Raw genomic sequence first — 22,249 nt, forward strand, 5'->3', positions numbered from 1 at the left:
GAGCAAAATGATTTTGTTTTTTTTATTAAATTGTTGTCGTGCCGATTTGCTTGTGATTTTATTTTTCGTAGGACCACAGTGGAAATAAGTTTTTAACTTTTCTGTGTTATCCCGACACTTCTGTCTTTGTTTTTTTTTGTTTGTACTGTATGGTTATTTTTTAAAGTGCTAAATAAATCAAATCAAATCAAATCAAAAAAAGGTGTACTAGACATCCACAAAGTAATAGTAAGCCTACATGTCGTATAGTTCTCGACGACTTCTCTTTCAAAAACCTTTCTGTTGGTAATATATGACCCAGGGCATGCAATTAAATAGTTTATAGTTCTATCCAATATGTAACAACTTTTCCTGTTTTCACTGGTTGGACCTTAGGGGTCTAACTATTTTTAAACTTGCTGGGAGTGTCGAAAATTATTTATGAGATTGCTATCCGACATCATTGCATCTGCGGCATCACATGAAAATTTGATTATTAAAGCTAGGCTTACAATAGTTTACTTGAATTTACATGAAAAGGACTTTCGTTCTTGTTCGTCGTTTGGTAAAATGTCGCTCATGTATCATTAGGCCTATCTGTTGGATTAATGCTATTCGAACTATAAAGGGAGGTGTCGTCGGAAGTGCGCGTGTGCGACTTTCTTGTTTACAAACAATGTATTTCATGCATCAGATGCATCACGTCAACATAGTAGCAACATTTAAATTTTACGATATTCATTGCTAATAAAAATATTATAACTTTTATCAATCGCCAACATATGCTAGATACTGTGTTTGGGCCTACATCGGTCGTAGGGTCCTTGGCAACCTTTGAGCAGAGTTCCGATGACGTGTGCCACCTGTCGATCGAATATGTAGGAGATAAAAGCACGACTTTGACAAGATCCCAAGCCGGACGCTCAGATGTTGAGCGTACCACATGATGTTAATCTCAAAGATCAACCCCTTTTTACTACCAGATATTATGTACCCTGTATTCTTTAGCACTTCTGGGCAAGACTACACCGCGCTGCTGTGGAGTGCATTAGAAAAGTATGCCACAGCCTATACATGGCCATGTATCGAACCACAAGTGACTGTGCTTGGCGTAGACCATTCGATTTCCGTAATGCCTAAAGGCAAATAAAGGGTTCGGGAAAAGAGACTCACGACTGAGTTGAAAATCTTGTCCTAGTTGGTGATGATGTAAAGAAAACCCTAATAACACACCTATACAAACTTCATGGTATCCTAAGCCTATGTCACATGCGGACTTTTGACGTGATCGACTTTTACCGCCATATACACAGCGTGTCCCTAGGGTGCAATATCAATTAGGATCACACCTCACCTGGTTTTCAATAATCGACTGAATGTACTGTACGTTCCTTTTCAAACTCAATCGATCTCTGGATATCACTTAAAAGAACAGTCATCTCTCAATAGCGATATGTAAGTATGTGTACAAATTTTACTTTTCGTTTGACACTGAATTTGACTAAAATTTGAATGCAGAGTCAACTTTTCACATTACGACCAGTAGCCAAGATTTTCAAGCTCATTGTATTTTTTTATCGTCAGATGGCATCTGGGCGGCGCCTACATGTAAATCCCGATCACCTATTGTATATTCCGACAAGCAGCAGGTCAGCGCACTGGCACAAAAATCGTACCATGCTCACAAGGCATGCTCACAGACGATTATTAATTAGTTGGGAGTTCAGAGGCAGCGATGGTGATTGGACTGAAAGATCCGTCGCTAGGGGACGCTCTCTACGCTGTCCTCTTCAGGAGGAGTGTAGAAAGGGAGCGCCTTCGAGCGACGGATCTCCCAGTGTACGATGATGATCTGAAAGGTCAAAATATTGTACATATTTTAGCCAATTCCTTTAAAATATATATCAATGTTACTTTCAGCTAGATCTTGCAGAACCAACCGTTCTTTGTTTCCTGTATGTGAAATTCTGAAGACAAAATGATATGATTAATTTGATTTGATTTATTAAAAGTGTACTCGGTGCCATAATCACTATGCTGATATCATGGGACATCTGCTTTTCAGTATTTATGATTTGCCTGTGAAGGTTGTCAGTTTATTATTGATGTAGTCTCTCACACATACGGGGATTGGGATTGGCAAGTGCTGACGGTGCAAGCTGTGAATACTGTAGGATGGGGATTGGGATTGGCAAGTGCTGACGGTGTAAGCTGTGAATACTGTAGGATGGGGATTGGGATTGGCAAGTGCTGATGGTGCAAGCTGTGAATACTGTAGGATGGGGATTGGGATTGGCAAGTGCTGACAGTTTAAGCTGTGAATACTGTAGGATGGGGATTGGGATTGGCAAGTGCTGACGGTGCAAGCTGTGAATACTGTAGGATGGGGACTGGGATTGGCAAGTGCTGACGGTGCAAGCTGTGAATACTGTAGGATACATACAATAATAAGTACATGCTAGGTGTATCTCTAAAGATGGGGGCTCAAATTTTTCTCATTTCTTGTCTGTTCTGTTCTCCAAATAACATAGAAAACAGAGAAAATGAAACTACTTTTTCCATGTTGTTCTCAAGGCAACTGCCTCTAAAATTATGTTGACAAGTACAGACAAGAGGCAAAAGCAGAAAAAAACACTTTTAATGTTGATTCCCTTATACACAAATAATGCCATAATATTATACGAAACCAGAAGGTGGTGTATTTTACCACAGTTTCCACACTGTTAGTAACTGACCTCTGGTAATTATCACATCAAGAGTTACAAACTGGATACAACTACACTGAGATGCTGTAAAATTGAGGTAGACAAAGTTTATTGGAAAAGTAGTAGCAGATCTGGACCAGCAAAATTCTGTCTTTGCAAATAAAACTTGACAAAAATAATGGCATAAGTGAACATGTACAGTACTTTAAAGTAAGTAAACATACATTAGTGAAAAAGTAAGAAGAGTACTAAATTGAACAAAGATAAAATCCTTGATAAGAAACCCGATGCTTATCAGTATTTATGATATGGGTGTGAAGGTGCCAACATCTAAAACTGTAGCACTGTATATTTTATCGGAGTATGATGTTCGTGATATCATCAAGACTTATGGAGCATAAATTTGATTATAGATTATATAAGCTATTGATCAAGTGAGAAGAAATGACGGATGTACTCATCCTCTTTCTTTATGTTAAAACCGACTTTTCTACAATACACAGATTGCCTTCATCAGTAAACACTAATTGACAAAAGTGGATAAAATTGAAAGTGTCAACACAAATTTGAAAGACTACAAAAAAGTAAATACACCACAAAAAAAAACTTCATGATATGGTAAAAAATACAACACTACGATGAAAATTATGGATACAATGTAAAATATGAGTAACTTGGGAAACAATATACCATTCACATTCTTATGGGTCTCAATAAACAAATTGATGTATGTTTGCTATAGTATTTGTCAACGTGTGAAGTTTGAATGAATTATGTCAGGGGGGAAGCCTGAGATATGGCTATTGACTTAAAACAATATAAAACGGATTTCAGCAGCAGTACAAATCATATAAAAATAGATATTAGAACAGTACCTGGCTGTGCCAAATCTGAATGAAATTGGTTCGGCCATGACTGCATAATTAATTGCTGCATGAAATATTATAACGAAATTACTGCCTTTTGGCAATTTCAGGTGATATTAAAGGGAAAATCAATGTCATACCTGGTATGTATGGCATTGTACACTCTTACAGCTAAGCTGAGTAACTGAATTTTAGGCCAGTCTTAGTAAATAGAAACAGTCATTGTTGATAACACAGTCCATACTTGTTAATGGGTACTTTGATTACAGGTCCTCAGAGAGGATAGAGTCCTCCAAATTAGGTCTGTAATAAAAATACTTTTGAATAAATTCGCTTGATACATGTCTGAGTTATGGTTCCGGACACGAAAAAAACGTAACAAAATGGCCACACGGCGGCCATATTGGATCGTATCACAAAACAAATCAATGTGCATGTGTATGACATAGGTCAATGTCCTTGTACAAATTTTGAATAAAATTGGTAGAGATATGCCCGAGTTATGGCTCTGTACATGAAAAAATTGTAATAAAATGGCTGCCTGGTGGCAATATTGGATCGTATCACAAAACAAATTGAAGAGCATATGTATGACATAGGTCAATGTCCTTGTATGAACTTTGAATAAAATCGGTTGAAACATGCCTGAGTAATGGCTCTGTACATGCAAAAAATCGTAATAAAATGGCCGTCTGGCAGCCATATTAGATCGTATCACAAACAAATCGACACGCATCTGAATGACATATGAAATAATCCTTGTACCAAGTTTGAACGAAATCGCTCCAGGCATCTCTGAGATATCTGCATGAACGGACGGACGGACGCACAGACATGACCAAACCTATAAGTCCCCCGGAAGGTGTCTGTGGGGACTAATAAACATAGATTATGGAACGGGGTATTTGTAACATGGCCGACAAGACGGATATATATATATGGATCATCCTGTAAACAAACTGACAAATATGTGTATGCTGTTGTCGTATCAAACTTGCAACATTGTTTATTATAAGCATAAACAGACGGTAAGTGTCTGAACAAACTAAATCCAAAAGGGTTAAAAAGGAATTTGTCAACAGTTTTCTGAAACAGGTATTCATATTGTGACCTTGCATGTCTTTATTTCACTGCAAATCCAACTACGTGTGGCAGCATTGGAAACAGATGTTGCATGTCTTTATTTCACTGCAAATCCAACTACGTGTGGCAGCATTGGATACAGAGGCAGAGGCAAAGGCGCTACTATTTGCTGACAATTCATACTGGAGAATCCCATTTCTTCAATACTCTGCTGGATGTTCCTGGTGAGAATGCAGTTTCCCAGCAGGAATGCCCATGGTACCTGAACCAGGTGCTGAATGAACTTGCCAACAGAATACTTCTCTCCACCGACGTGTTCCAAAAAGTAGTACTTGCCATGCTGTTGGTTGAAAGAAATATTTAATAAAAGTTGAAAATTGGAATCAAATATAAATACTTGAATTGGTCTTTTTGCTAGATTATACTTTTGAATTGCATTTAGGGTCGATAGACTCAAATGCAAGGACTTTTTCAGACATTTTCAAGTTGAGGTCTAAAATACCATGTTTGGTATCATTTTTCCTGTGTATCATTTACAATGTATATGATATCATTACAAGTTTTCCAGGTCTTTTCAGGACTCCATTTTATTTTCTAAGCCTTTTCAATGCCTTTCAAGGAGACTTTAAAATTCAAGGACTTTCCAGGGGTGTATATCTATGCAGTCTTATCATTCCACCCTTGGTTGTATAATAGGACGGGAGTGACGTTGGGCGACCTACGTCGTTTTTTGGTCACGATTACAGTTTTCTTTTACAATTATCTACAACATCGACAAACAACAGCAAGGAATGACACATTTTTTTAAATATTTTTTATTATCGTCATCATCATCATCATCATCATCACCATCAACAACAACAACAACAACAACAACAACAACAAGATTACTCAATTCCTGTGGAAAAACTACTCCACAGAAGTCGATTTTTTCCCCTTCAGACTATGATCACACTTATTAGGAACGCATAGAACGAACAACTTGGAAGTCTAAGGAGCGCTTTAACGAAAATCTTTATTTTCCCACCACGCTGTACAAACACCGTGACCTTTGCGACCTTAAATCCTAGTGACAATGCATTCATTTTAAGGCGAAAAAAATGATTGGCCGAATGTTACGGATTGATGAACTTCACGCGTCTGCAAATACCCTTCGACTAACTGTATGGTTCAAATACAGTTCTTATAAGTTGTATTAAGTACTCACCGGTTTGAGCACTCGCCCTTTTGATTTCTCTTACTACTGAAGTGACTTCTTTCACGGAACATAAGACCAGAGTTGTGACAACAGCATCAACACTTTCACTTGGAATGTCTTTCATGTCTTCTCCAAAAGCTACTACCAACTTCTCCACGGTAAGATTGGGAAACTCTTTTGCATTGTCCTTCAAGTAGCTGCCAAAATTATCCATCGGCTCAAGAGGAATCACCGATGTGCCATCGGGATAATACTTGAAATTGGCACCAGTTCCTGCTCCGATTTCCAAAATGGTCAATTGACTACCTACTGCCTTCTTCAAGTTTGAGAGGTCGGAGAAAAGCTGTCGTTTTACACGATCCATTCTGCTATTGTAGACTCTAGCGAAAGTTTTCATGATTCGCGGGAATACGATTGGTTCCAGTGTGTGTTCGTAGATATAGTATAGAGTGCGATTCAACAACCATAGAAGGATTACGACCCCCAGAATTTGGAAAGCAACGTAGTAATTCAACATGTTTGCGGATAACATCGCTACGTGTGAAATGATGAAAAGCTGATCGACTTTCTACGGTGGCCCCTACACGCCACGGAACTCTATTACTTTTGAATATAAACTCTAATTTTTCTTGACAATATCTTTAATATTTGTAAGAGATTTTATTTCTCCACTGCAGACTTTTAATTTTGTACGGGCAACTTTATCTTAACATTATCTTAACTTTAACTTCTCGAAGTAGTTTTAGTTTTAACCATAAACAAAATATGTTTCTCAAAAGTATTTTTTATTTTGTAAAACAAAAGTAAAAATTTTTCAAGATAAAAATTCCCTACACGTCATAGAAATTTATTACTTTTGAACATAAACTCATATTTCTTGACAATATATTTAATATTTGTAAGAAATTTTATTTCTCCACAGCAAACTTTTATTTCTGAACGGGGAAACTTTATTTTTTGGGGTAAACTGTTTTTAAAAACTTTTAACAAAAATAACTTTAACTTTTAAAAAATAACTTTAACTTTGAACAAAATATTTGTTTCTCAAAAGCGTTTTTTATTTGAAAAGAAGTAAAAATTGTTCACAGCAAGAGTTGAAGATTTTTGCTAAGCGCGAACTGAGTTACTTAAATGACATAACCTTATGTCTTTAGTAAACTTAAATTCTTAAGAAAAGTTTTATTTTTCCAAGAGTAAAATTAATTATGGAAAAAAGATTTTCTCAGAGCAGCAAATTGAAATACAGAGAATGAAACTTTTTTCTCAATGGCGAGAAATTATTTTCTGAAGACAACAAAACTAATTCTTTCAAGATATATTTTCTATATATGAGTGTGGTTTAAGAATTTGGTAAAACTGAACTAAGAAAGAACGAAAAAGGAAGGATGAAAAAGTCAAACTTACTTTTCTTCAGAGCGAAATTTATTTCTGAGAGGAGAAATATTTCATGTGAGGGCGCAATTACCTATAATGCATAGCAAACTCTTTCTAGCGAGAGTGAACATATTTTGGGGAAGAGTAAAACATTTTGCGAAACAAATATTTTGTTCAAAGTAAAGTTACTTTTTAAAAGTTAAAGTTTTTTTTGTTAAAAGTTTTTAAAAACAGTTTACCCAAAAATAAAGTTTCCCCGTCAGAAATAAAAGTTTGCTGTGGAGAAATAAAATTTCTTACAAATATTAAATATATTGTCAAGAAATATGAGTTTATGTTCAAAAGTAATAAATTTCCATGACGTGTAGGGGAGTCTGTTTATCTTGAAAAAATTTTACGTTTGTTTTACAAAATAAAAAATACTTTTGAGAAACATATTTTGTTTATGGTTAAAACTAAAACTACTTTCGAGAAGTTAAAGTTAAGATAATGTTAAGATAAAGTTGCCCGTACAAAATTAAAAGTTTGCGGTGGAGAAATAAAATCTCTTACAAATATTAAAGATATTGTCAAGAAAAATTAGAGTTTATATTCAAAAGTAGTAGAGTTCCATGGCGTGTAGGGGCCACCGTAACTTTCAGTGTCACTGCGCAAAGTCAAGAGAGTCCATTCGTTACCGGGTTGAGTCGGTTGCTGGGGGTGCCAATCGATTGATAGTTCATTGAAATTTTTGATGTTCTGCTGTTGGAATACGTAAGTAGTAAAGAAAACGTGGACAACTGGGATGAAGTAAGAATTTTACACCCCATTTTATTCATTTATCTACATGAAGCGAAGGAAAAATTAACCATCCATGTAACTAAAGTGTGACCCTGACCTATATACGAACTCACGCACGCGCAGCAGTGCATTGTCCTGAACTAAGCGGGCCTGCTGAGCATGTTTATACACGTTCCGAAGGTGTACGGGAAATTCCGTGTGAGTCATCACCATCAAACTAGCCTATATAAAGGAGCCCCGTTGTCAGTCCGGCCGGTCGCGGAGTCTAGCTGATGTTGAACACGAGAGTTCCTATCGGTACGAACTTGTTCACCTGATAGATAAAATTTTAGTAATTTCCTCTGAACTTAAAATGTGACGGAAGACCATTACTTCAAATAATATGAGACGTTTCAGATGAATGGTACTGATATCTAAAGTGTTCACTCTTTTATCTCTACGTACAAATGTAGTTCCTAAGTCGTTCTCTATTCTATTCCCACCAACAAAACATTCAATACTCATTTCCCCTCCCCGATCTTTATCAATACTTATGATAATATCACAAGTTGTTCTGTTATCTGTTTACATAGCATAATATCCAACCAAATCGTCAAATTCATCTCCAGTAGCTAACTTTACACATCTAATGAGAACTGTACCATGCTGAAGTATTTTCATATTATCAGTCATCTGTTGATTTACAGTCTGTAAAGTTAATTCAGCTGCCTCATCACCAACACTTTTAAGACCCAGTTTCTTTAAAGTTGTGTCCCAAAATAATCTAACTGAACTCCGCTAGCTGTATACGAGCAATAATTCTCCCCCTCGTTTATCCACCTTCTTAGTGTATTATCTGCCTTCATTATTGTATTAAGAGGACTAATTTTAAGATGAATTGGTATACAAGAAGTGCAATGTATGGATTTGTAGGAGTAAGCCAACTACGAAAATCTAACAATTTATATTTGTTTACATTGCTATCAAAATAAATCACATTCGGAGTTCCTGGTGGTTCAGCAACACCTCCTGCAATTTCACTATCCAATATATCTAAGATGTTACGCGGCACATTATAAGGCATGAATTTCTGACTATCCCCATCCCATGTCAGAGCAAAAGGAGTAGGATCATTCGAAGCCTTTGTGGCGTCAATTACAGTTTCATCAATGTCTTTAAGTTCGGAAAATTCTACAGCATGTTCGTGGGGTGGCGCCGCGGCATTGGCTAAAACGAAATATTTTTCGCGGTCTTTATAACGAAGGACGTAATCCTTATTATGATTAGCAGCCATTTTAGTATTATTGTTAACTTTAACATCACTCAGATCTTCAAGCTCAAGATTTTGCATACGAATTGTACCTAGACCGAAGCCACTTGGATCAGACATAATTATGTTATATACAGTGAAAATTAAAATAATACCTTGTAATATACACAACCATGGCTTCAGCAATAGGAATGACAGTTCTCGGTGCTGTATTAAATGCAACGGCATTCACAGGAGGAAATATTATCGGACAAAAGCTTTCTGGGAATGGTGAGGCTCTTATTGAAGAGAAAGTTCGACATGATAAAGCATTAGAAAAATTTGAACATGATCGCAACGTCTGGTCAGAAAAAGATTACTACAGGCTGACTGGGAAAGAGAAAATCAAGCAAAGGATGCGCATGCTGCGGCAGAATTAAGAGATACAGATGCAGAAATCCTGGAAGAAGCAGAAGCGGTGCAAAGCAACTCTACGTCAAGTCCAGTTCAATTCTCAGATTATTATCAACCCAGCCCTGAGCAAAAGAAATATGAGATGATCTATATTGCTGGAGGATTAGTCGTGGGATGGTTTATGTTACACCGTAGGGGGCTCCTTCGGAACGCTTCAGAACGACTACAGCAATTCAATACAAAAGCTAATTGGCCAGTTATTGAAATCGATCATGTTCCCATCCTGATCTGTTATCCAGATACGCATTGAATTCATGTAATCTCCCCCTTTTCTCAATGGCATAGAAATGCTCCGTTTTAAAATCGTAAGTAACCTTTTCACTTATTTCTCTCGTATCCCGGATGGGAAGTATTTGTAAACAGTTCGATACTTTCCCCTGTATGTATCCTCCGGAGGCACCCGAACCAAATGAAACATAATTTCCAGTAACATCGACTACATCTGAATGAACTATATATTTAGTGACTGTTAAGAAATCCACTTTCTTCGGACTCATAGTACTTTTTATAACTGGGTTGTTCTCAGGTTTATCTGAAAAGCCGACGACGTTGGCGAAGCTACCTGTGGCATTGAAATAGACTTTAATATCTTTAGCCAAAGTTAGATAAACATGGTTTGTCGGCAGATGTTTTTCAAAATTAATTTTTTGCTTCAACCCGATTGCTTTGTTTAACGTATCGATATTGTAGTTACCTGGACGTATTGATTTAGTCTTCTTCGGTTGGTCACCTTCTTGATATTTTATTACATTATTCGTCGATGTTATGTTATGCCATGAATTATATAGTCCGCACTCTAGCAGTCTTATCTTCGTAAACTGTGTCGTGTCAATACAAGGGTAAAAATTAACAGTAACAGGTTCACCTGTTTTGCTTTCAATCCAAATGATCATCGTTGTACGTTGTATGTATATATTACTAAGTATAAATGTTCGATGAATAATATTCCGAAGGTGCCCATTACGAAGTATAAGGTTCTGCAGGAATAATATTTTTCTGTTCAAGGAGATCTTTGGTCGCAACCGCGGCAGCAGTCGCACCGCCTAATTTTGCCAATCGAGTCAAATTTGGACGACTTGGATCGCCAACCTCTATTTTCAGAAATTTGCTGGAGATCATAAGATATCCCATCGCAAGTCCTGCGATTACAATACCATCGTACATTGTGTTTACAACTGTTTTAATATCCATGATTGCTGACTAGTATATAAAATAAAAATAAAAATAAAAAATATGGGGAGTTAATCCATCTCATACAATGTAGAGGAGCTGGTCCTCCCTCCCCCTCCCCCTCCCCCTCCCCCTCCCCTGTCGGAACTGTTCTGGAGGGAGCTGCTACGGGCTCTGTTTTTTCCGCTTTCTTATTTTGGGGAGGATCTTTCCGATCTGGACTCGATCGATTAACGGGACAGGGGGTATGCCGAGCACGCCCCCAATATAGCCCTAATGCAGTCAATGAAACTCCCACAATTCCTAAAACAAGATAACATTTATTATACCAGCGTGAATTATTATCACACTGTTCTTTCATTGTAGGCGGTAGGTCTGCTACCGCATCGATCCCCTCCCCCCCCTCCCTCTCCATTGCTTTTAGTTTCTTCTCCCTGTTTTGCCTGTTCCATTCCGCTAATTTCTTGCCCGCAGCAACTCTCCCTGGATGCTTCGGCGGTAACGTCACTTTCTCTATGTTGCGCTGTGTCGGAGTCGGCGGAGTCGTTTGCGGTGTGGGCCCCGTCGGCGGGGCTTCTGACGGAGTCCCTGGCGGAGCCGTTTGCTGAGTCGGCGAAGTTGAATCCATTTATTTCAGGTACTATATTAAGCCCGATTTTTTTAAATTTAAATGTTTACCCGTAATTAAACCGGTGGAAATTAGAGCAATCACAGGCCCCCACGTGTACGCTATCCGCCCTGATAATCGTTTTATTTCACTGTTTAGAATAAATCCTTTTTAAGATCAGTGGCATAGTTATCTCGATCATCGATTGGAACTACCTGACTAATTGCGCGGGCTCCTAGATCTATGAAACTTTGAGTGATGGTATCACTTATAAGAGAACTGTATTTCGCTTCATAGACTTTAAAGGCTCGTGTTATGAATTCATCTTTCCACGTTTCCACTTCTCTAACTGTAAACTCCTTACCAAAAAATAACTTACTTTGACCACTTGCGATGACACAGAGTATTTTTTCACGTTTGTCTCTATTATGGATCGATTATTGTCCGAAGGCACCGAAGGCGCCGAAGCCCCTTCGGAATGCGCTGCCATATTTGCCGCTGCTGATGACTTTATTAAATTCTCCATTGTTTGCAGTATGTTATCTATTCTTACTAAAAAATAAAAAATTCGTTTAAACCTGAATCCGAAATAAAGTATTAACATAGTCTGGAATGTTAGTACCCCTAACGTTCCGATAGGGATTCCGACAGGGATTCCGGGAAAATTCTCCTCCATTTAAATCTATATGTATATAGAAACACGAATAATGAGTACAGACTTATTCCCAGTTGCTTTTCAATTGAATAGACGAGCATACCAACAGTACAGCATGCTGATCCCCCCCTTCCAAACCGGACGGGGGAATAAAACCTATTCTCATGGACTTAGAAATATATGTAACGCCGACAGATAAATTTACTTTTCATCCACGGGATGTGTTCAAAGATAACGTAATCACTCATCGATCAGCGAAAGAAAGTAATGTCTGGCTGGGCGGTCCAAACATGAAATACTGGGACCAGCAACTGAATTTCGCCGTATGGTGCAGCACTACTGGTTGTGGTATATCATTCGCCCATCTCGTCGATAAGAAATTTCCACCACAAATACGATCATTCTGCTCGTTTCCATGTATATTTTACAATACGTCGTATTCTTCATGAAATGGGCGTTGCACTTCCAGACGATACCCCCACCTTCAAAGCGGGGCGACAATCCGTACAATCTCGTCCAATATGAACTTCTATGTACTGAATTTGGAAATATAAGCCCAACGAAGTCCGACTTTCGTTATCGAAAAGGTCAAAATAAAGGTCTTGGTTATGGATATGAATATTACACTAATCGTGGCCCTGTTCGACAGCCAAAAGCGATATACAACGGTCGGGACTTTTTCCTCTCCGCCGACGGAGGCGTTTTCTATACACATACCATTTTTGGAAAGAAAAAACATGTACTGCCCGACAAAGACCGACCACACTACTATTTCTTCCGAAATGATGGATCGGAGGGACAATACAATAGTTTCATTCCTCTGAAGGGAGACTCGGGACTAACAAAGGCCGGTCTAGCCCGCCTCAACGAAAGTCTTGAAGCCTACGTAAGCCTGACCTACGTATATTGCATACTCGGTCGCACAAGCAAATATTCGTAGTACCATAGTGGGCGATACTGGCAGTGCAGAGCAAGTCCGAAAAGAATTCGGTGTTCTCCTCGAAGATGAAATTCGTAATACCGACAAAGTAATTAGTTATAGGCGATATCAAGACACAATAATGAATACTGGTGTCAAACTTGATATGGCAGTCTCACCCAATTTACTTCTCTTACCGTCTGAGATGGTCATTCTTTCGGGCCCGGCGATCTCAGGTTATAATAATGAATTGCAATACGCAACAGAATCTATGTCCTTCGGGGTGAATGGTGATATAAACACGGAAGTTCGAGAAAGTGCTGTACACGAGATGGAGGGGAGGCGGATCCTGTGAAGTGGCAGGACGAGCCCTCCGGAGGGCCCGGAGGAGCGACTGATACTAGTCGGGGGGCGCCCCCTCCCCTACCCCCGCCTTCGGAACGGGCAGCATCTGCAGACCCTATTCACGAATATGGTAAAATTGGTTTGTTATCTTTAGCAATATTCATTACTATTGTAGGTACTGGAATAAAGTCACTAAATATATAGTTCATTCAGATGCTGTCGATGTGACTGGGTTTCATCTAACTCGAACCAGTAACTTAAAAGAACTAGAAGAGATTCATTAATTTACAATATATAGATCCAGAGGAAATGTCAATATACGTAACCCCACCATTCAACATGATTATAACTGGACCGACATATTCTGGCAAAACAGAATTTATGTTGGACCTCCTCACCGGTCCGTACTTAAGGAAATTCGAATATGTGATATTCATTTGCCCAACATTCATGAATAATAAAGCGTATAATAGAAGATTCATTTTCACCGATGATAATGTGTTTATATTTCCAGTCGGACTCGATGCAGTGGATGATACATTAACCTACGTACATAAAGAATGGGCTGGAACGAACACTTTAATAATCCTCGATGACTGCGCCTCGTCCAAAGATATGAAGAAGCGCAGTAACGTTTTAGTCCAACTTGGTTTCAGCGCAAGACATGACGGATTATCTGTCTGGGTTCTGACTCAACAATATACTAGTATTAGTAAACCATTTAGGGAAAACATACAGATGTTAGTACTATTTTACACACCGAACAAGATAGACAACAAAACTATTATAAAAGAATATGGAATGGAGGTGTCAGAACGGGAAGCCGTGGGCCTAATCAAGCAATTGAAAAGTAGGCCATTCAGTAAACTAGTATTTCGTTTACGGAATCCGTACGACATAAAATTATTCGTATAATATAGCAATTATGGAAGCTGAAGCCGAAGGTACTCTTAGAGAATTATATTACAACCCGAAAACTGGTTTTGGAGGTGTACAAAAATTGTATGACGCAGCACGGGCCAGCGGACTGAAAGTGACCAAGAAAGAGGTGCAGGAGTGGTTAAAAACTCAGCTAACTTATAATCTACATAAACCGGTACCTCGTTCTCATGCTACGGGCGGCCGGCGCGTTTTTGTAACATCGATAGACTCTCAATGGCAAGCGGATCTCGTGGAATTCCCTCCCCGTTCGCAAAAGAGAACCGTAACATTCGATACATGCTAACAGTAATCGATGTGCTCAGTAAATACGCATGGGCTAGGCCGATACAGTCAAAAACGGCAGATGATACGTTGCAGGCACTACAAGACGTGATTAAGAAATCCGGGAGAAGACCCGACAAACTTCAGACAGATGAGGGGCGGGAATTTACTAATCGAAAAATGCAGGGGTGGTTGGAGGAGGTGGGAATTCACTGGTTTCACACCTACAGTGACAAAAAAGCTAGCGTCGTTGAACGTTTTAATCGGACTCTTAAGACGATGATGTGGAAATACTTCACATATAAACAGACACGTGAATGGCTTTCTATTCTACCAGAACTTCTTGAGAATTACAATAACACCGTTCACGGAAGTATCAAAATGAAACCCAGGGACGTAACAGAGGAGAACGATTGGCAGGCATTTTATACACTATTCGGTCCTGAGTTGGCAGCCGGGGGAGCCAACCCTGAATTCAAGCCGGGAGAACGGGTTCGAATTACAAAATACAAGACCACTTTTAAGAAAGGATATTTACCAAATTGGACAGAGGAGATTTTCGTGTTTCAAAAGTTGTGTACGCAGCTGGACTAGGAACGCCACCAGTTTACAAAATAAAAGATCTGAATGGAGAGGAAATACTTGGCACTTTCTACTCTGATGAACTTCAGAGCGCACCTTCAGAACGCGACGAGCTGTACAGAGTAGAACGAATTTTGAAGACGAAAAAAATTAGAGGAAAGAAATATTATCTGATAAAATGGAAAGGTTATCCAGAAAGTTTCAATAGTTGGGAGCCAGAGGAAAATGTTATTAGAACTTCGTAAGTTCCTGTCCATGGTACTTGTCAAGTACTACGTAAGTTCCTGTGCTGGTACTTGTCAAGTACTAACGTAAGTATTTACGAAAGTTATTCAATAAGAACCATGGAAAAAGTCTTAATTTCTTGAAAGCCGAAAGTGTCAGTTTACCACCCCACTTCCACCCCCCACCTGGCCAAGTATTTATCATGTACTGTCGTAAGTAATGTTCACTTACTGCATCTTTTTCGGCCGTATGTGGATGAGGTGGTACCCCCTCAGTTCCTCCGGAGGCACATATTAAGTTTGCAAGATCTTCAAAACGACTTCTCATGTTACCACAGTCCGTTCTTTCGAGTCCCCCTTGTTCAGCTTTATCGATAAGTTCTGGTTGAAGTATAATGTACACAACTGACATAAGCCATAGACAAGTAACTTCAAAGTCCCCCCTTTTCATAATGTCAAGTGCTCGTAGGTCAAACGAAGCATTATAAGCACACACAGATTCACAAGCGTTAAGAAGTTTGTGTAGGTTCTTTAGTGAGACTCGAGGTTGTTCTAGTTGTTCTTGACCAGGTGGGAAGTACGCTTTTTCAAGTTCCTCCTCCTTGAAACCGTCTATTAAAAATCCCTGGCTGCCGCCGCTCCATGCAATTCCAAAGTCAAAAGCTCGTGGATATTCTACTGGTCCGACTGTCTCGGTATCAATTGTTGGATTAAGTATATTCTTGAGAACGAGGGGGGTAAGAGCGTTCCGAATTACCAAACATGGAAGTCTGTAGTCGTGGCAAATTTCTAAGAAAGTCTGTTTGAACTTATTGTGAATCTCTTCTAGTTCTTCTAAGGCGGCTATTTCGTACGACCTGGCTCGAGTCAACACATTCCGCCTGCAATAATCCCAAGGCATATCTTTGAATATGATAATGAAACTGGGTAAATGGTCAAATGCTCTAGAAACAATCTTTTTTTCTTCTGCTGCCACGGAAACGCCCCGGATTCGAGAAAAAGTCAGATGTTGAATTATGGAAGAGTCACAAATAATGTATTGTTCTGAAGGGAGGGGGGTTTCCTCCCTCCTCCTCCCAGCCTGACATTGTAAACTAAGCGTATGTTCTATAAACTGGTTCTGAAAATCGGCAATCGAAACGTGGCGCCCATTATAAAAGTCGGCAATGTTGCTGGAAAAACTAGTGTCAAATTCTGGTACGTGATACGGATCCAAATTTATTGCATCGTAACTCTTACCACTTCCAGTTGGTCCATTTATGAATATGTATGACATTTTGGGATACTATATCATAGAAATTTTTTTAAAATTTTTTTTTATTAGATATATACGATAAGACAATGACAATCCTTTCTATTTCAGATGCAATAAAAATACTTGAAACCGGAGAAAACATCAAAATTGATGATGGAGGCAAATTAGTATTTGGTGAATATGTAGATCCTTTCATATACGTAGACAGTGAGCTAGAAGTAGTTTTCAACATCGGACCTAAATATGGTTCTAAAGATCCAGCTACATGTGATGGGGTGTGTGTCCGTTGGCAACCGAGTCTTCAAAAGTTTACTGATTTAATAATATTCCGTACCTTAGGTGAAAGTTTCGATGCAAGCACTGCTAAAAGTTATGCTGCAAGCCTGGCCGCTCACTCCAAGAATAATTCTGCGGATTTTACAATCCATCTAAAGTGTATCAGAAGCGAGGGAGCGAGGGGCCTCAGCCAGTGGCGTATTTTAAATTTCAGTTTAAAAGAGGGAGAGGGGCTCACGATTTCGCTACATGTATTGATATGGTTCAAGAATTGACTGCGGTTTTAAAACAGTGAGTCCATTGCCAGTCCGAGAAAATCCTGCTATTGTACCTCGTAATATCCGAAAAGGTAGTAAGATAGAATTCTTAGCATTTAAACCGCGCTTAAGTAAGCGTGCTCTTTCTTTCACTGTTGAGAGATTAATATTTTGTGCTGCGCCTAATAAACCAGAAATTCAAGATGTGGAAGAACTAGTCGACTTAGAAAGATTAGGTGAGATATATAAACAATAAATGCTGCCAAAAATATTATAGTGGATTTTGATGACCTATCATAGAATAATTATTTTTTCATTTTAAAAAATTTTAGGATAGTATATATCATAAAGATGGCCAGTTTACATACAGCATTCAAGGGAGCAGTTTTACAAAAAAAATTTCCTGAAGTCAAGCGAGTCAAGGATATCGGGGAGCTGGTGGATATTGAAGGTATGGTCAGAAACGGAACGAAAGATGTACTCTGTTTATACCGAAATGGAAGTCAAATTATCGGATCCGAAAACTGGTAATACACATCGCGTTCATTGTATGTTAAATTAAATGATACATACACAAAAGATGTAAGAGGATCAGGATCGGATGTGGGGCAACAATTAATAGATCGCTACGATCGTATGCTTGATACAATTGAAAATGTTGAGGGTTCTGGTCTCGTTCTCGAGGAGATACTTAATTTTGAAGTAATTCTAGTAGAAGTTTTACTCGGGGCTGGGGCTGGCGCAGTCCAACTTCCCGGATGGTTAAAAAATAAGCATTGTGTTAGCGATCTGGTGCTACCTTCGGGCAGCGAGAACTGTTTTCAATACGCCATCGTAGCAAGTTTAAAGTTGAGCCGACCCCGAGTTTCGTGAAAAGAAATGTGGTCAGGTAAGGAGAAAATGGAATACGTACGCCCCATTTATGGCTGACTACTGTTGGGAAGGAATCCCACGCCCACGCCCGCCGATATGACTGTATTCAGGCGCTTCGAGCAGCAAAATCCAGGGCGTCAAACTTCAAGTATTTCAGATCTACGAGAATGATCCCGATCCGTCCGGCATAAATGTGTTATATAGTAGCTGTAGCGGAGCCCCTGACGGAACGGAAGGCGGAGCCCGTTCCGAAGGTGATAGGAATCAAATAGCAAATATCTTACTGATAGTTGGCGAAGCCGAAGGTGCCACTTCATACCAATTACTGCGTTAAAATCGCCTTCGTAATTCTCGTACTAATCGAAAGAATGAGCGCAGAAGGAAGTGTATTTGCCTGGTTTGTAAAAGAGGTTTTAAGTCAACAGAAGAATTAGAAATACATCAGGTGTACTGTGGAACAGACACTCCCAGCCAGTTTTTCCTAAGGAAGTGTGTCAATTCGAAGGACATCGGAAGAAGGTCCCCGCCCCCTACGTCGTCTATGCAGATACTGAGGCAATTATTGAGAAGGGGACCGGTCGACACATTCCAATTTGTCTTTCGTATGTTATGGTGGAACGGGGGTGGGGAGGGCGACCACCCACTGTTTATGGTAAAAGAACATTCACAGGTCTCTCCTGTGTTACAGACTTTCTGAAGGATATGAAAGAACGGGCCGAGTATTATTCGAAATCGTATTATTGGAAAATAATACCGATGAGGGATCCTTCTAATTACCGGCGCGACGGATGTGATCCAGTCTGTATTGCATGTGGAGAGCCGGCAGGATACCGAGTAGTGAAGGAGGAGGCGACCTTCTATTGCGAAGGATGCCGGCCGTCGAGAACCATTCCTATCTACTTTCACAACCTCAAGGGATACGATGGTTCTTTTATTTTGAAAAAGTTACATGAAATAGATGATGGTCCCGGACAAGAGCCAAATTTAATAGCTAAGACGAGCAATGGTGGAATTATGGGTCTCTCGAAAACATTTATTTTTAGTGGCTCAATTGTTGTCGATGGGAAGAGGGAGATAAAGAGACGTTTATTTTCTATAAAGTTTATGGACAGTGCTCAGTTGATGATGGGGTCATTGGCGAAGTTGGCAAAAACTGTGCCGGAGGCCCACGGGTGGACGGCGGCGCCACTTTCGTACCCGGACATTCAAAGGGCGAAAGGTTTCTTCCCCTACGAATATTTAGACTCGGTTGACAGACTGGGAGAGGAGGAGCTCCCGGAGAGGGAGGAATTTTATAGCGAATTGACGGAAGAGGGGATTTCGGAGTCTGATTACGAACATGCATTAAGAGTATGGGACGAAGTTGGATGTAAGACGATTCGTGATTATATGGAATTCTATTGTGAGACTGACGTTCTACTTCTTGCAAATATATTTGAAAATTTCCGTGACACATGTTTAGAAGCATATAAGTTAGATCCAGCCCATTACATGTCAGCGCCCGGCTTGACATGGGATGCTATGTTACTTTACACGGTAATAAATTTGGGCTCATTCAAGATGCTGAGCAGATGAATTTCGTACAGAGGGGGATTCGAGGCGGTATCAGCCAGTGTAATATTCATTATTTACAGACAAATCATCCGGCTTACGCTGGCGCGAATTACGATCCAGAGAAGCCGGTGACCGAAATAAAATATCTCGATGCAAACAATCTCTACGGCTGGGCAATGAGTCAGGCAATGCCTACGGGCGGACTTCATTGGATGACGATGGAAGAGTGGGAGGAATGGGAAGAAGGGGCCCGAGGCGGAGCTGGCGGAGCGTGGGGACCTGGCGCCACCTTTCCACCAAGTTTTCTAGAAGTAGACTTAGAATACCCAGCCGAATTACATGAAGAACACAGCGATTTGCCATTACGCCCGCATCACTATGAATTTCCGAGGCAGGGCGGTCGACTGATTACAAGTGTGATGGATAGAGAGTCCTATGTCTTACACTACAAGTTGCTGGAATTCTATCTTCGGATGGGAATGAGATTGAAAAAGATTTATCGGGTGCTTGCTTTCGATGAAGCTCCATGTCTCGCGAAATATATAGACTTTAACACTAAAATGAGGGCAAAGGGGAGGACAGATTTTGAAAAGAATTTCTATAAGCTGATGAATAATGCAATGTTCGGTAAGACAATAGAAGATGTTCGAAAGTACAGAGACTTTAAATTTGTTTCGGACTGGAACGGCACGGATAGTGGACGTAAAAAGATTCAGAAGTATAATCCAAAGATGAAACATATAACTTTCATAACTTCCGAAGAGGATGGCGATTCCTGCGACAGTGCCCTACTGGAACTGAAAACGGATGAGCATAGATATGTAAAACCAGTTTTCATCGGCGCCGCAGTACTGGAACTTTCTAAGCTGCTTATGTATGAGACGCATTACAATTACTTTCGGGCCAGTTCCCTGGAATACGATTAGCCTACATGGATACTGATAGTTTTGTTTACAGTGTGCCAATACCCTCCCCGGATCCGGACGTAACTTTCAATGATATAGTCCGAGAAGATGTTGAAAAGAATGGTGAGAAGTCTATATATGATACTAGTGGGATGAGGGGACCCAACTTTCCGAAGATTAATAAAAAAGTGATAGGTAAATTTAAAGATGAGTTGAATGGTGAACCTATTCTTGATTTTGTTGGCATACGCTCGAAAGTGTATGCTTTTCGAACTCCAACTTCGGAGACGAAAAAAAATAAAGGGGTGAAAGATGTTTGTGTTAGAAAACATTTGAACTTTGAAGATTATAAAGATCTATTTGAAACTGGGAAGAAGCCGGAGCCGCACAGTTTGTACAGTTTGTACGGAAAAAGGCTGGAGAAATCCGTAGTGAAAAGCGTAGTAAAATCATGATGGCGCCAAATGATATCAAACGTGTGCAGTTATACAATCCAGACACAGGCGAATGGTTGGCAGAAACATGGCCGATAGGACGGACGACGGGTCATAGGTTTAAAATTGTAAAGACATTAATCTACTATTTTCAATAGAGACTAGGGCATCACTGATAACATAAATGTGGGCAAATATATTATCATTGTGAGCGTCATCGCCAACCCACGCGGTATCTTTCTTCAGGATCTCAAGTTGTATTCCGTCCTTTGTGTTCATTACTTTAAACCATTTCCATGAAACTCAATATCTTTAAAACTACGCAGATCGATAAACAGACAGAATTTATTCTTCAAATAATCGGCCTCATCTATATCAATTTCACACCAATCTTTATCTTCAGCAAAATACCGTCGCACCTCTCGCCAAAATTGTCTTGGTATCATCTTCTGAGCGTACACTTTATTTGCAATGCCTTCGATTGATACAGACACAGATTCAATGGAGGGTTAAAGAAAAGTTCACTGTTCAGTTCTGACTGATTCTGATTTTTAGTGAAGAGTATAGCGATACCTCTAATGCTACGTCGTGGTACATTTATATTTTCATTGATAACCGTGTCCGATTCTTTGAATGGGATTGTTCTAAAATAATGTATATGCTCGTAAAGGTAACTTTTTCCACCGTTGTAATAACCAGCAGTTGACCTCGCGAGATCGAGGTCAGAAATTGTCTCGTATTCCATTTGAATGTTTTTTAATTTATAATTGGTTGTAATAAACTGATTACTGACAAGTAATTGGGGGGCGGGTGCCAACGTAATTTCCCATTCAATATGACTCCCTAACGCTTTTGGATATGCAACTCCATGGCCTGTTATGAGGGGGTGAGTGAGACGAATAGCATATTTTGTTTTATATGTGTCGAAAAGTAAATTATCGCCCACGACGGCAGCATCTGCATCGGTCGCACCGCTTCTTAATTTTCTTAGATTTTCGTTCTGAATTCCGTACAGTGTCATGTTCGTTCTCTCCTTTTTATGTTTGAAGAGATCACGATAGCATTCAATAAGGTTATATTTACTTCAAATCGGAAAGTGTCTGCCCCTCAATGTGAGTTTCATACGCTCCACCAAATTTTTTGCAACATTTTGTACTACACGGGTAGTTCCACCTCCCATTACTTCGAGATCAAAAACCAGGTCGAAAGTATCTGGAACTAAGAGTACTCCGCTTTCTAACTTCGGACATCGTATGATAAGTGTCTGGCCTGGATCTGCCTCACTTGGATTATGAGCAATCAC

General features: G+C 39.5%; 2 protein-coding genes across 2 annotated transcripts in view; both read right to left on the bottom strand.

Moving 5' to 3' along the window:
• LOC139122088 (adiponectin receptor protein 1-like) overlaps positions 1–22,249 on the bottom strand; it is a 268,597-nt gene that overhangs the window by 153,528 nt on the left and 92,820 nt on the right. The gene's annotated exons all lie outside the window — the stretch shown is intronic.
• LOC139122093 (thiol S-methyltransferase TMT1A-like) lies at positions 2,767–6,394 on the bottom strand. Its single transcript, XM_070687477.1, has 2 exons — positions 5,875–6,394; positions 2,767–4,973 (listed from the first exon to the last, which is right to left on the bottom strand). Exons 1-2 carry the CDS (start codon positions 6,361–6,363, stop codon positions 4,731–4,733), a joined length of 732 nt encoding a protein of 243 aa, XP_070543578.1. The 5' UTR covers positions 6,364–6,394; the 3' UTR covers positions 2,767–4,730.

The sequence above is a fragment of the Ptychodera flava genome, chromosome 21 (assembly GCF_041260155.1).
Source record: "Ptychodera flava strain L36383 chromosome 21, AS_Pfla_20210202, whole genome shotgun sequence".
NCBI classification, from domain to species: domain Eukaryota; kingdom Metazoa; phylum Hemichordata; class Enteropneusta; family Ptychoderidae; genus Ptychodera; species Ptychodera flava.